This window comes from Jaculus jaculus, chromosome 13, assembly GCF_020740685.1.
Source record: "Jaculus jaculus isolate mJacJac1 chromosome 13, mJacJac1.mat.Y.cur, whole genome shotgun sequence".
In the NCBI taxonomy this organism is placed as follows: domain Eukaryota; kingdom Metazoa; phylum Chordata; class Mammalia; order Rodentia; family Dipodidae; genus Jaculus; species Jaculus jaculus.
In genome coordinates, this window is record NC_059114.1 from 59,161,339 (window position 1) to 59,175,552 (window position 14,214).

General features: G+C 36.3%; 1 protein-coding gene across 8 annotated transcripts in view; it reads right to left on the minus strand.

Annotated features, from left to right (window-relative positions):
* The window catches only part of Pam (peptidylglycine alpha-amidating monooxygenase), a 192,280-nt gene that overhangs the window by 125,985 nt on the left and 52,081 nt on the right, over positions 1-14,214 (minus strand). For all 8 annotated transcript variants that reach the window (XM_045132249.1, XM_045132247.1, XM_045132246.1 and 5 more), the window contains exon 4: positions 10,027-10,114. In XM_045132249.1, the coding sequence (XP_044988184.1) occupies positions 10,027-10,114 (88 nt within the window). The remainder of the gene's footprint in view (positions 1-10,026; positions 10,115-14,214) is intronic.

The following is a 14,214-nucleotide window of genomic DNA, read 5'->3' on the forward strand; positions in this document are numbered from 1 at the left end:
AAACTACACTCTCATGGGTGAAATAAGGACTAAAAATATTAAAGACTTATAAGCACCACTATGTTGGGATTATTATTTGCCTGTTATTAGTGTAAACCAGCATACCTTTACTGCCTTAGAAGCACTAAGCATGAGTTGTACTTTTCAACTAAATAAACTCAGAGAGTTTAAACAAGTTTAAAATTCACATAGTTAACCAAGATTCACAGGTTTGGCTGTCATATGCCTATCAAATCTATGATACTTATTTGCAGGTAGAAATACTATATAAAGATAAGGTTTTTGGCTACTGTCATATCTGATGTAGGCTGAAATTCCACAATTAATACATGCAATTCTGAAATTAAAAGTTGGTGAAACAAGATGTGTAGACATTCACAGAGACTATGGTCTTTATAGTGTCTTCATTTTTCTGGCCTAATAGGATAAGAGCTTAAAAATGCCAGATTAATTTAAAAAGCTGTGTTTCATAACTTTTTCCATGTAGTAAACATAGACTACATCATGGTGATCTACTAGAAGATACAGGACTTGGGCACTGTGAGTAACAGGACTAAGAAAGGAGGAAAAGGACCTAAGATAAGTGGGTTCTGAACTATTGACACAATTCAGTGGCAAGAACCTGTGGATCAAACCTTGTGTTCCCTTTCACTGCACTTGTTCCCTTTAAAAAAAGTGACATATGTTGTTCATATAATGACTAGCAGGAGAAAGACAACATTTTCTATTTTTGCTTTGCAAAAGTCACCTTATGAAAGTAGAGAGATACTTATTGTTCTTACTGGTAAGAAGAAACTCAAGGCCAAAAAGCAACAGAACTCTTGATCAATGGCCATTATGCCTCAACAACTAGGTTTCTTGTGCTCATCATTCTAGTAAGTTCTCCTAATGGCACCTGCTGATTGTCAATTCATTTCTAAGTTTGAATAATAAAAATGGCAAGAATTAAGATTTAAAATTAAGACAATTCTGAATTCTTGATCTTTCCTGTGGAAGTATTTCCACCTCTAATCCACAAGGAAAATCTTTCATGACAGAAATAGATTCTTGATGTGCCAAACACTGAAAAATGCAAGCCTGTTATTTTGAGTTATCTAAATGAAGCATGATCAACTGCTAAGGCACTCTGGTTGTATCTGTTAAAGGGTATTTAAAATCTAAGGTTGCCCAGGGAAGATCGGAACTGATAACTTATTGCTTCTTTCGATTAAAAAAAAATGTAATGACTTGAGTTTAAATCCATATGGCTTAAATTCCAACTCTAATGCAATAAGTATCTAGCATCAATAGCCAAAACATTATATAAAATTTTATAGTTTATTTGAAAAAAATGCAACACAAAAATCAATAACATGGATGTGAATTCCTCACCTTTCAAAATTATATCTCATAAAAGTTACAAATACAAATCCAATTATCTGCTGTATAATCCTACAGAATATTTTGCTCAGTTCAGATATGTGAACTTCAGGGTAATGGGTATGCATTAACATAATAATTAGAATAATACTACAGTAATCCGGACCCAAACAGCAATGGTACCATAAAATTCTACTTCCTAAAAGACAGACCAAATGACTGAACCTTCACTAGTCCCTTACAGGAAACACCTGAACCACAAGACACTGGAGAGGGTAGGATCAAGACTGACCTAAATCTCCTACATCTTCCTTCCCTCCCTCTCCCCCTCTCCCCTCTATCTCTCTCCTCTCTAACTCTTGTACATTAGTTATCTTTTTCCTCAATTTCTTAGTGGACACTGACCTGTAACCCCCACTTCCAGCTTGGGCCTACAATCCACAATGAGCTTTTGATCAGAGAAACCTACAAGGTTTCCCAAAACAATGACAGACTTCTGTCAGAGTAATTGATGACCCACCAAAGGCCAGTGGTAAGACCCTATTGCTGAAGACTCCATACGCAGCTGACACGTAAAATGGAATGACATGGCTGGAAGCCAGGAGAGAGTCAGTCCCCAGACAGTCAGCGTGTCTAGTGCCAGAAGGCGCTACATAGGCGACTGGGGGAAGTGACCAAGATCTGTCCAAGCAACACATTGTTTAACCTAAGTAGCAACAATTAACCGGATGTGATACCCACACAAGTGCAATAGTGGTACACAGCCATGGTGAGGAATCAATTGCTCTTGATTTGGCTAACTGATCCACTCAGTGGTACTAGACCCTTAGCTGGAGCTGGGAAACAAGTCAGAACCATACCCAAACACAAGCCCACTCTACAATATCAAGCTACCATCAATCACGGGGTATAAGAGGGCCTACACCTATCAAACTGTCTATCAAAAAAGTAAGTGTTATCTCAATTTTCTGGGTGCTAACTTACTCTCCGTTGGAGAATCTGCTTCTCTTTTCCAGATAGATGCAGATCCTAAGAAGAGAGCTGCCCCAACATACCTCAGAAGGGGCCCAACTGAAACTAAGGACAACTGGCGAAATAAGCAAGGGTGATGTTTTCCTGTGAACTGGATACCAGCACAAAGGGGAAGGAGATCAATGCAGAGAAAAATCAACTCCTACCAAATCAGAGAGCCAGAGCCTCAGAGGCCCCCAACACCTCAGCACTGAAGCAGACCAAAAATGAACCCAACATGGCTCAGGGAAATCTTGCGGAAGAGGGGGCGGAAAGAATGTCAGAGTTACATGTTGGGTCATGATTTTCAGAGACATTTATCATACTAATAACTGGGGGCTAACTCCACAATGCACGACCCATTTTCAATAACAAGGAGGGTCTAATGGGAGGGGGTAGATCACAGATGAGCCTAAATAATGGTACCAAACTGCCTGTATTTACTGAAAAGAAAACTAATAAATTAAATTTAAAAAAATTAGAAGAATACTAATTAGAAAGCTAAATAAGAATGGTGATTAAGGAGTACTGGTCTGATAATAGATGGAACCACCCTTCTCTTTCTTCACCCCATTGAGATTAGAGAGGCAACAAAGTCCCTAAAATCAGAGAGTATGAGCCACAAATTCTGAGTGTTACAAAGCTACCACTTCCATGGGGGAAGGGGTGATGCTGTGTATCACCTGCCTTTTCATCTAGCCCTCTAAGGCAGGATTAGATGCCCATTTTAAAGGTAAGGAAGTATATCAATCCAGGCTAAATCATTTAGCCAATGCTTAGAAGAACTACCCATGTAATATATGAACATAGGACACCTTGATTTTGAAGTTCTTGCTTTATGCAAAGTATAACATGGTGTTATAATGTTGCTACAACGTTTAACACAGATACAGTTCTTATAAGAAAATGAGAATGTTCAAAACAATAGAGTGAATGCTTCTATATAGACTGTCAAAGTGTTTAAAATCATAGCTTTAGTAGATACCAGCCTACCAAGAATTTTATAGATGATAAGGGGCTCCTATCAATACTTCTAATCCATACACCTAAAAATTATTAGTTGGGGAACATAATCATTGGTGACTAGAAATTAGGAGCAGATGTTAACTATATTTTAGTCAACAGATTCCCTAGAACCAATATAAAATTTAATAGAACTCTGTTACAGTACTAAGGTAGACAAGGAAAATGGATGTAATTAATTCTATTTCAACAGAAATTGTGCCTATACATTGTCACTGCACTTAAATATACATTTCATTATGGTTTCAACAAAGAACTGTGTAGATTTCAGAGACTATGTTATTTTTAATTATGGAGAGAAGTGTGCTCTATATGTTTAATTTTTTTCCTATGTCAGGGGAAACGAAGTGCTGCAGAAGTCACTCTGAGTTTTGCTATGGAGTATATGTCTTACAAGAAGGGGAGGAATGTAGAAGTTGCAAAAGGCAATATATGCAGATGCTTTCTTCATAACTGATCATGAGGAAGGCAGCGATGCTGTGGCCTTATTACAACATGGCATCACAAAATAAACCAAAAAAAAGTCATGTAAAAGAGTAACTGGGAAGGGGCAGTGTGTGTATGTGTGTGATTTTGCTCACCAGCATCTATAATTCTGTGGAGATAGCAGCATTTAAAAAGACCCAGCAGGTGGTTAATAAACAGAAGCAATTCAAAGGGATTTAAACTGAAATTTCATGGGATGGCAACATTCCACTGCTTTAACTTGAGAATGCTTCCTAGTTAGAACAGCTGGAAACAGCCTCTTTTAACCAACTGGGACTCTTCAAAAAGATCAAACAACCTGTAGAAGCCCTCTGATTTTTAGAGATAAATCGGCAATAACTATCATCAGAAATAGTTTTAAAATAAAAACATTATTATCAGCATTAAAAAGTTTTAGCCATTCATAGATGATGACACCAAAGTATAAGGCTGGACATATAAAAAGCCCATTTACTATAATCACCCAATTTTGTTGGCTACTTTGTCAATTTATATCACTCTGTGTTCTTGTATTCACAGAGTTTTTGGTTATTTGAAAAATTTAACTGCTATACAAAAACATGAATGTTGAACATATCAGTGGTGCACCAGATAATATATGACACTTGTGCAATGTTTTAATCTATTTAAATATATGTAAATTATCAAATATGCAAAACATATATGATTTCTTGGTGGTGAAAATTTTCAATATCCCTTTTCCTGTCTTTTATGTGAACAGTATGCAATTGTTATCTGCAATCACCATGCTGTAGAATAGTGCCCCAAATCACTCAATATTCTGGACACAGTATCTTAAGATTTGCCATGTTACTTTAAGCATTATGTTATGCACTAGATAGAATAGAAATACAAAAGGCTACAAATATATACACACACACACACATATATATATATTAAAAAGGGGATTCTGAAACTATAGTAAAGGAAACCATAGTTTGTATAAATATAAATGTTTACATTTTCAAAATCTTGAAATTCTCAGTGAATCACTACTCATCAGCTAAAAATTTGTAAAGATAAAAATGAAATAAGGCCTTTATAGAATAGAAAAATATAAATTTTAATTTCTAAGAACTAAAAATTTGCTAGATTTTTTGGTGAAAAACAGTAATAGTTCTGTTTGAATGGCCCAGAGACCAGCACCTTTATTTCCTTGCTGATGTTTAAGGAGGGGTCTGGGCTGTGGCTCAGTGGTAGAGCACCTGCTCACTCCTGGCTCTTATGCAGCCCACAAATCTGCTCTGGTCTGAAACTACAAGAACATGTAAAGTCCAGCACTCCATGTTATTGCCACACTTGCTGCAATCTTGATATTACTCTTCTTTGGTGTTCAGAAGTGTTAAATTGCTTCCTCCTTTAACAGACGGCTGAGAAAGAAAGCATTAAAGTTACATCTGGCAGGTATAGCTGCCTTCTTCTTCATATGGGTCAGCAGAGCTATGGTTTTTCCTTTAAGTGGTCCTTATTTGCATCCCCCAGAGGTATGTTAATTTGGAATTGAGCATCAGACCCACTCTAACTATTAAGAGACCACCTCGCAGTATATTAAAAGGTTCACATCAATGTATGCAATTTAAGTGCACATGCATATAATTAACTAGACACATTACCAGTGTGAGCTGCTAATTTGGAATGAGACACAAAAGACTAGAATGTGTGTGGAAGAAAAAAAAAAACTTTAAAATTAAAATGACTACATAATGAAAACTGCTTCATGCTGTGTCTAGTATTTTCATGTAAACTTAATATAACTGTAAATATATTTTAATGAACAGTAGAAGAGGCAAATTACAAAGAGCAAAGGAGGGCAGCACACCAGTGAGATATCACCAGAACAGCTCTCTGCCTTCACATTAAAAGTGCTGCCTGAAGACAGAGAACGAATTATTACTTCATAATTTCTGAAAGAAAATGTTGTCTATATTGAAGACATACTTGTTTGCCAAAGAGCTGGTAATGAAAACAGTATCAGCTGAAAATTCATGGAGGTATGAAGTGGCCCTAACTAATGAACAAAATAGGAAAATCCAAGATTATCATTTTGCTGTCAAACTATCTTATTGTTTTTTTTCTCTTTCTTTCTTTCTTTCTTTTTTTTTTAAAGCAGCTTTGTATTCCCTGAAGATTTTCCTAAAGTGTGGATGAGTTCTTGATATTATTTAGAATCAAAAGTCATAACAGGTATAGTACTTCCCCAAATGTGTGAAAGTTTGGAAGCCTTCTTTGAAATGCTTTCTATGTTTTGGAACAGCTGAGTAATCAATTTATAAGTCTAGAATGAGTGTGATAAATCTCATGATTTAAAAATTTGAGAAAAAGCATGAAGGACTATGGACATTGATAGATTTCTGTTATGAGTATTATGATCCAATTGTGAGAGAAGGAGTGTGAGGGGTCAGGCACCAAACAATGCTTTCCAGGGCTGAGCAGGTGAGATAATGGGGGAGAGGCCATGGGTGCTATTGTGAAACAACCTAGGAGTTTAGCCCATGAAATACAGACACAGTGAGCTCTAATTTTAAAAGAGAGACTTGGATTTTGGCAAACAGTAGAGGATAATGCTCTACAATAACTTTAAATGGAATGAAAGGCTGGTTTGTAAAGTCAAAGTGACTAGGACATTTTTGGTTCATGCGTGTCTTTCTTATTGTGCAGAGTGAACAAGTACTGGATATATTTTTAAATGTGAAAGGAAGACTTTGCATTGGTTAAAGAAGATGAATCATAAAATCAATTATTTTCCTTGCTTTATGGCTATAAAGTTAATTATTATAAATATTTTGTTTATTGATTGATTGATTTGACAGAGGAAGAAGGAGAGAGAGAGAGAGGGAGGGAGGGAGAGAGAGAATGGGTGCACCAGGGCCTCTAGCGACTGCAAATGAACTCCAGACACGTGTATTCCCTTGTGAATCTGGCTAAAGTGGGTCCTGAGAATTGAACCTGGGTCCTTTGGCTTTGCAGGCAAATGCCTTAACCACTAAGCAATCCCTCCAGCCCAATTATTACAAATCTATAGAATACATGAAAACATGGGATACCAAGAAAATATTTGAAATTATATTTAAAATAATATTAGTACAGTCTTATTACAAATTACAATTACTCAAAGATACCACATACTGGCAAAAGAGTGGCTACTCGTTTATGGTAAGTTGACCACTATACACTATCCAAGCTTCTAGTAATAATGCCTAAATTGGGCTTGAGAAATGGCTTGGTATTTAAGGTGCTTGCCTGCAAACCCTAGGGATGCAGGTTTGATTCCCCAGTACCCATGTAAAGCCAGATATAAAAGTAGCACAATCATCTGGAGTCCATTTGCAGTGGATGGAGGTCCTGGCATGCCTCTTTTCTTGCTCTTCCCTTACAAATACATACATACATACATGCATGCAGAAATATTCTTTAAAATGCCTAAATTGACTCATCATTAGTGTATATAGAATATTCATAGAGTTATGGAATTTTAGAGAGATATTTTATAACTAGTCTAGTATAATTCTTTCTCTAACATGATTAAATCATATATACTAAATAATCTTCCCAGGGAAACACCCAGTTAGCTCACTGCCTTTTGGTTCTGTCTTATTACTTTTTAAGAAGTAAGTTTAGCAAACTAACATATATAGATATAGCAAGAACTTTCCACTTTCTACTTCCATTTATGTTTTCTTTTAATCTTTTCCTTCATCTTGGCATTCTCTGCCAATATGTTTTATAGACATAATTTCAAAAATAGTCTATTTAAGAATACTAATGTATATTTCAAAGGGATAAAATAATGTACTTGTTTTTATATACCCTCTAATATCATGGAACTACACTTAATTCATTTTATATGACTGCTATTAACAGAATCACAATAGCATTTAAGTGCTATTAATTTTAGATTTTTTTCTCTTTTTAAAACATATTAATTTAATTTAATTTATTTATTTGACTGAGAGAAAGAGGGAGGGGGGGGAGAGAGAGAGAGAGAATGGGTGCTCCAGGGCCTCCAGCCACTACAAAGGAACTCCAGACGCCTGCGCCCACTTGTGCATCCATGTACATCTGACTTACGTGGATCCTAGAGAATCAAACCATGATCCTTTGGTTTTGCAAGCAAATGCCTTAACCACTGAGTCATCTCTTCAGCCCTTAAATGTTGTTTTATTTTATCATTCCTTCACTTCAATCTATGTGAAACTAAATCAGATTGAAACAGCATGTATTCCTCCTATTTTTAAGAATTCTAATTCAAAAGTACATATTGTTAATTTCAGAAGCGCTATTTGAAGGTATAAACAACAGAGACTATGACTTGCTGGAAACGATTCAGAAAAGACAGTCAAAGAATAATATTTTAATGCAGAATTTTATTTTAAAAATAACTGAAGAGCAAAATCTGGAATGTTGCTATTAAAGGGTATTAACTATGATTTGCTGAGTCCACTTTTACATAAATCCAGTCATGTTAGTTTGGTTCTTATGTGATATGCCCCTTTCACCAAATTATTTAAGCCTATTAACAAATGCTTTGATGGTACTGGTTCCACTGAGATTTCCACTAATTGCCCTTTGCTTTTAACAGTCCCAAATACCTATTGCAATTGTTTATTATAAAAATGACTAGAAAGTAATTGCTGCATGCCTTACATCAGACTAATGAATATTAGGATGCACAGAGAAAGGGCCATCAGTTGGCATAGGGATGGGGCATCCAAACAGATCCCTTCTCAGCGAGGAGTAAGCACTCCAGTTATTCTGACTGCTGAAAATATAACAAAGGCTCTGTCAGCGGAAAATAAAAGGCTTAAGATGCATGGCTATTTTCAAAGTAAACAGATTTACAAGAATACCAGAGAACAATGAAAGGGGAAAAATATCTCAAGATATTATTATACTACACATTTCTGGGAACAGAAAACATGTTTATTCCAGAACGTCTCACGACATCTACTTTTGATCTATGACAGGCATTTAATAGAAATTCATTGATTGCTTATGATATAATATTAAGAATCATCAGTGTTTAAAATTGTTTTTTCCAAAACCATAATTACTTGAGTACACAGGAGACAGTGTGGTAAAATGTAAATTGGAAATTATTTTCTTTTTGAATTATATATTTAAGGTTTAATCCTGGTTTCATATTACCCAGCTGTGCTTCTTTGAATGGGTTCATAAATCTCTTTGAGTTTCAGGCTTGTTGTCTTCTGTAAAATGGGACTAAAATACTTGCTTTGTAAAGACATTAGGACAGACATAGTGGTATGACCAGAGCATGTAGTGCAGTTTTTGGTACAAAAGAACTTGCAATGAAAAGAAGTGTGTTCTTTGGATAAAATCATGAACTTTATAAAAAAAATCACATAACAGTAGCACTAATCCCCCAGGATTTGTGAGATTGAGGCCTTCTCCACAAAGATGTATGAAGCATGAAAACAGATATATTTATTAAATCATTGACAAATACTGATATTATTTATGGTGAACTAAATAATTATGACAAAACATGCTAACCACATGATTCCAATGAGATTGTTCTTTTGTTGGGCTGGAGAGATGGCTTAGCAGTTAACGTGCTTGCCTGCAAAGCCAAAGAACCCAGGTTTGGTTCTCCAAGTCCCACATAAGACAGATGCACATGGTGGCATATGCATCTGTAGTTTGTTTTGAGTGGCCAGAGGCTCTGGTGCACCCATTCTTTCTCTCTTTCTCTCCCTTTTCTCTGTCTCTAATAAATAAAGTCTTTTTAAAAAAAAGAATGTTCTTTTGTTGAAAAAAATTCTATTCAGTAGAAATGTTTTCTATGTCTTTAGCATGAAATTCTTTCCTATGCCTATGATTTGTAGAGTTGATCTTTCCATAGTGATCCACAGAAGTGAAACTCTAAGAGAACAAATAGATGAATGTGGGGCAGGGAGAGGGGAAAGTAAGAGGTTTTGAGGGAAAATGAACCTAACATATAATACATACTTGTATGACAGTACCCTTATGTCACATAGTACCACTTACAATGAATATACACAATGATAATTTTATAATAAATATATCTATTTGCTAGTCAATTAAAAAATACTTCTACAAATACACTTAGTAATTATTTCAAGTGCATATTCTCCAGATCCAAGTGTACTATGAGCCCATTATATTTACCAGTAACTTCCAGTGGATGAAGGCATATTGCATCCAAACAGCAACATATGATGGACAGTATCCATGCTGGCACGAGGTTTGAAGTCAACTGTTATGAAAACAGAATGATACATGAATGTGAATATGTTACAGATTTGTGCATAGATGCCACAATGTGTACCTTTAATACTTGTATAATGTTGCAGATTCACATTGCTGGTAGAAATCACCCAACAAAGAGCAGTTTGTGGGGGACAGAGGTTTATTTTGGCTTAAAGGCTTGAGGGGAAGCTACACGATGGCAGGAAAAACGATGGCATGACTAGAGGATGGTCATCACCCCCTGACCAACGTAAGGTGGACAATAGCAACAGGAGAGTGTGCCAACACTGGCATGGGGAAACTGGATATAACACCCATAAGCCTGCTCCCAACAATACACTGCCTCCAGGAGGTTTTAATTCCCAAATCTCCATTAGCTGGGAACCTAGCATTCAGAACAACTAAGTTTATGTGGGACACCTGAATCAAACCACCACATATCACAAGTATGTCTTAATGCTTTAATGATAAAATGCCCTGGAATTAAAGTTTTATTTTTTATGATTAGTATCACTTGAGAATTTGATTCAATAGGATATTCAACTACTATGACAAAAAGGAAAAATAATAATTAGCAGGCAAGCTACTACTACTGCTATGACTACAACTTACACGTATTTTAAAATGGAATATCCTAGTTTTGAAATGGTGATAGTGTTATGCAGGTAGAACGTGAAAGCTCCAGGCTTATTTGCTTCCCAGAGAATCCTGCATTGAAGCACAGCGAAATGGAAGCACAGCACATGGCCAGAGCATAAGCAGCATGAATAAAATACAAACATAAACCTGAAATAACAGCAGTGGTCCCTGGGATATATATGCAAAGTGACTTGCCAAGAGACAAGAATATGTAGAAAATATATCTTTCTGAAAATAACAGGTGTGGCATTATGTTGTACGTGAACCCAGCACACTTGTTAAAGGATACTGAAAGTTTCAAAGTGCTCTTTCTCTTTTTCTCCTACTAAGAGTGGTTTGAAGATATTAAAATGAACAAAAATCAGTGCAGAAGCACAAAACAAAAAGTCTTAAAAGTTATAAGATCTACAGCTGACAGAAGCTTGACCTCCCTTTCCTGGAAGGGGTTTCTTGTCCCTTTTTGTCCTCATTGAGAATACTGCCTAGAATGCAGTAGCTGCGTTGTGTCACCTGCAAAGATAAAAATGTTAAGTTGTCTAAATAACCGTAAGACTCGGGTGTGGAGAAACTGCATCTCTCATCTACTTTTGTCTAGCCACTTGACAAAACTTATAAAACATAATTTGTTGCTAGACTATGTACTCAAGCCACGAGTATTTATCAAATAAAGATGTTTTACAACTAACTGTAACGCAGGACTTGCAGAGCCTGGCTGGTCAGAAAGCCCAGGGCGCTGACCGTGGACCACATTGGCCTGTAGCTCTCACAGGCAATAGATTTTCAGTGATTACACAGAAAGTATGAACTTAAACCTTACAAACCAAACCTTAAGGCTTTCATTCCACCATTTTAAAAAATAACAAAGTAAAAAATAACAGAGGACAGCATGAGGTTTTGTTTTCTATCACCCAAGAATACAGCGGAGCAGGAGATCGAAGGAAAGAATCAATTGAAAGTTGCAACAGTTCACAACTCATAGAGAATCATATTGTTAAGTGTGTTAACAACAGAAAAAGAAGGAAGCAAAAGCTTTCATGTCAACAGGACATTCTCAAATTGAGGTAATGCTTCCTTTCCAGAGTCCTCCCAGGGACTTCCAGGGACCTTTCCTGACAGAAGAAAAACATCAACAAATGCTTTGAAGTACAAGTACTTCTTAATCATTTTCTACCACTAAATAATCCGTGGAATTCTGGTAACAAATCAACATAACCAAGTACATTCTTGTTTGCAGTATGTATATGAGTGCATTATGTGTGCATCTGTGCATGCATGTGCATGTGTTTCAGTACATGTGTGGAGAAGACAGAAGTTGATTCTGGTATCGTGTAGTTCTCTACCTTATTTTACAAGCCATATCTCTCACTGAAGCCAGAGCTCTCCAATTTGGATAGTCTAGTTACAACTCCTGAGATGTTCATGTCCACTTAACCAAGGCTGGGATTACAGGTGTTTGCCGTCATGTCAGGCTTTTATGTGGGTCCTGGGGGATCTGAACTCAGACCCTCATATTTGACCCACTAAACCACCTCATGTAGTTTATTCTATGAATTACATTTTTAAGCAATTTGAGACTCATACATCAGCTACAAACCTAAATGGAAATATACAGCAAAGAGATGGAAGAGTGATTCTTGTTCAGAAATGTAGGCAGAGAAGTATACATTTAGGAGTCAATCACAGATTAGACCTGGAGGCTGGGAGGTTGGACAGAAGCATCCAGATGAAAGCAGGAACCTTGAGAAGGCTCAGGACAGAGGAACAGGGAAAGACCTGAATTATCAGCATTCCTTCACAAGACTCTGACTAGGTCTTTTAATATTAATGTTGTGAATGTCGTGGGGGTGTCTGCTGAGAAATAAGGCAAAGATTATTTTTAACACATCTACTGGACCAAAAGTAACTTTATAGAATGAAATTCCAATGGAAAAAATGTTCAGGTATGAGCAATAATATGCCATCTTTGTGGCTTTCACAAGGGAAGAATGAGCTTATCTTGGATCTTGCTTATGTAAGAGGATTTTTTTCACTATCCATTTTACAGTAAATGGTAAGTGCTAATAACTAAAAGGATAAATTCTCCAACCATATGTTTTCATTCTGATATTTTCTCTTAGGTAGCACTTATTTGCTCCATAGTGAACTCTTAATAGATTTGAGTTTTGATTTTGTTTCTATAATGAGAGACAAATCTATACTTAAGTGGTAGTGAAAACAATTCCAGAGTATCCTTTCACAAAACCTTATTCCCCTGATTCATACATTCCTCCAGGAACTCAAGATCTAATTTAAATGCTGCAAGACTAAAATAAGCTTCTAACCATTTTTTTCAAATCCTAAAGAAAAAGTATATCTAATTATTTTTGTAATTATAGCTTAAAGTAAAATTCATTGCAAGTTGAAATGAAAAATACCTTCAGCAAAAAAACTCGTATTTAAATGTAAATCAAAAACAAATAACAGATGACTTAAAGCAATGCAGAGCTTAACAAGTTAATTGAAAGGCCTGCTGCCAGTAGGATTGGGACAAATAGAAAAAACATTAGTCTCACAGGTTCATTTCCTGGGCTTGCTCCATTCTTACTTGCTATAGGAACAATAAGGCCTCACCCTTTATTAATAATAAAAACGTCCACTCAACACAAGAAATACACATGACATTTTCGAAGATTGCAATGGAACATGAAAGAATACAGAAAATAAAATCACATTTTAAAAGAAATTGTTCCTTTCTTTTCCTCCAATCATATCTGAAAGAAATAAAAGATCTAAGGGAATGGGAGGCAGCAGATAATGATGTGAAGGATAGCACTTAAGTGTATAGTTCTGAAGGGCATAATAAACAAAGACAGCCTTGGAAGGGTGACAGCTTTCTCAAAACACCATCCTGTGAGAATGCAAGGTAGCATTATAGCTGAGAAGATTAAAAGTGTCACCTACTTGTCCCGGTCAAATGTATGATAGCAGTAGCTTACAGGGAAATGGTACTTGAGTCTCAAAGCATGTTAACAGTTAAGATCATTTGATGTATAGGATCAAGGAAAATTGTATAGGTAAGCCCTAGGAACTAAACACCTTAGAAGAACTAAAACTCTGGAAATAGTAACTCAGACACCCTAATGAAAGGAAACACAATGACATGGAAATGCATAGGTTGGAGGACTGCTCAAAGGGCAAGACCAGCTGAACTGAAGGGCTCAGTAATGAGTGGTGGGCAGCATTTTGAGCAGAAAGATAACTGGGGTTCCTTTCTGGAGTTCTAATCAGATTTATTCTAACTGCATGAGGTTGTTTGAGATTCATGGCTATGTAGCTACATTTCTAAGCATTTGAAAGTAGGAGAAAGTTTCATTTAGCCCTTGGCTTTCTCTCCTTTTTTTTTTTTCCCCTGCCCAAGTGCATATCCAGGTCTAGTTCTATATGTCAAATTTGATTCATCTGCCAGACTCAGGATGTGGAAAGATCATG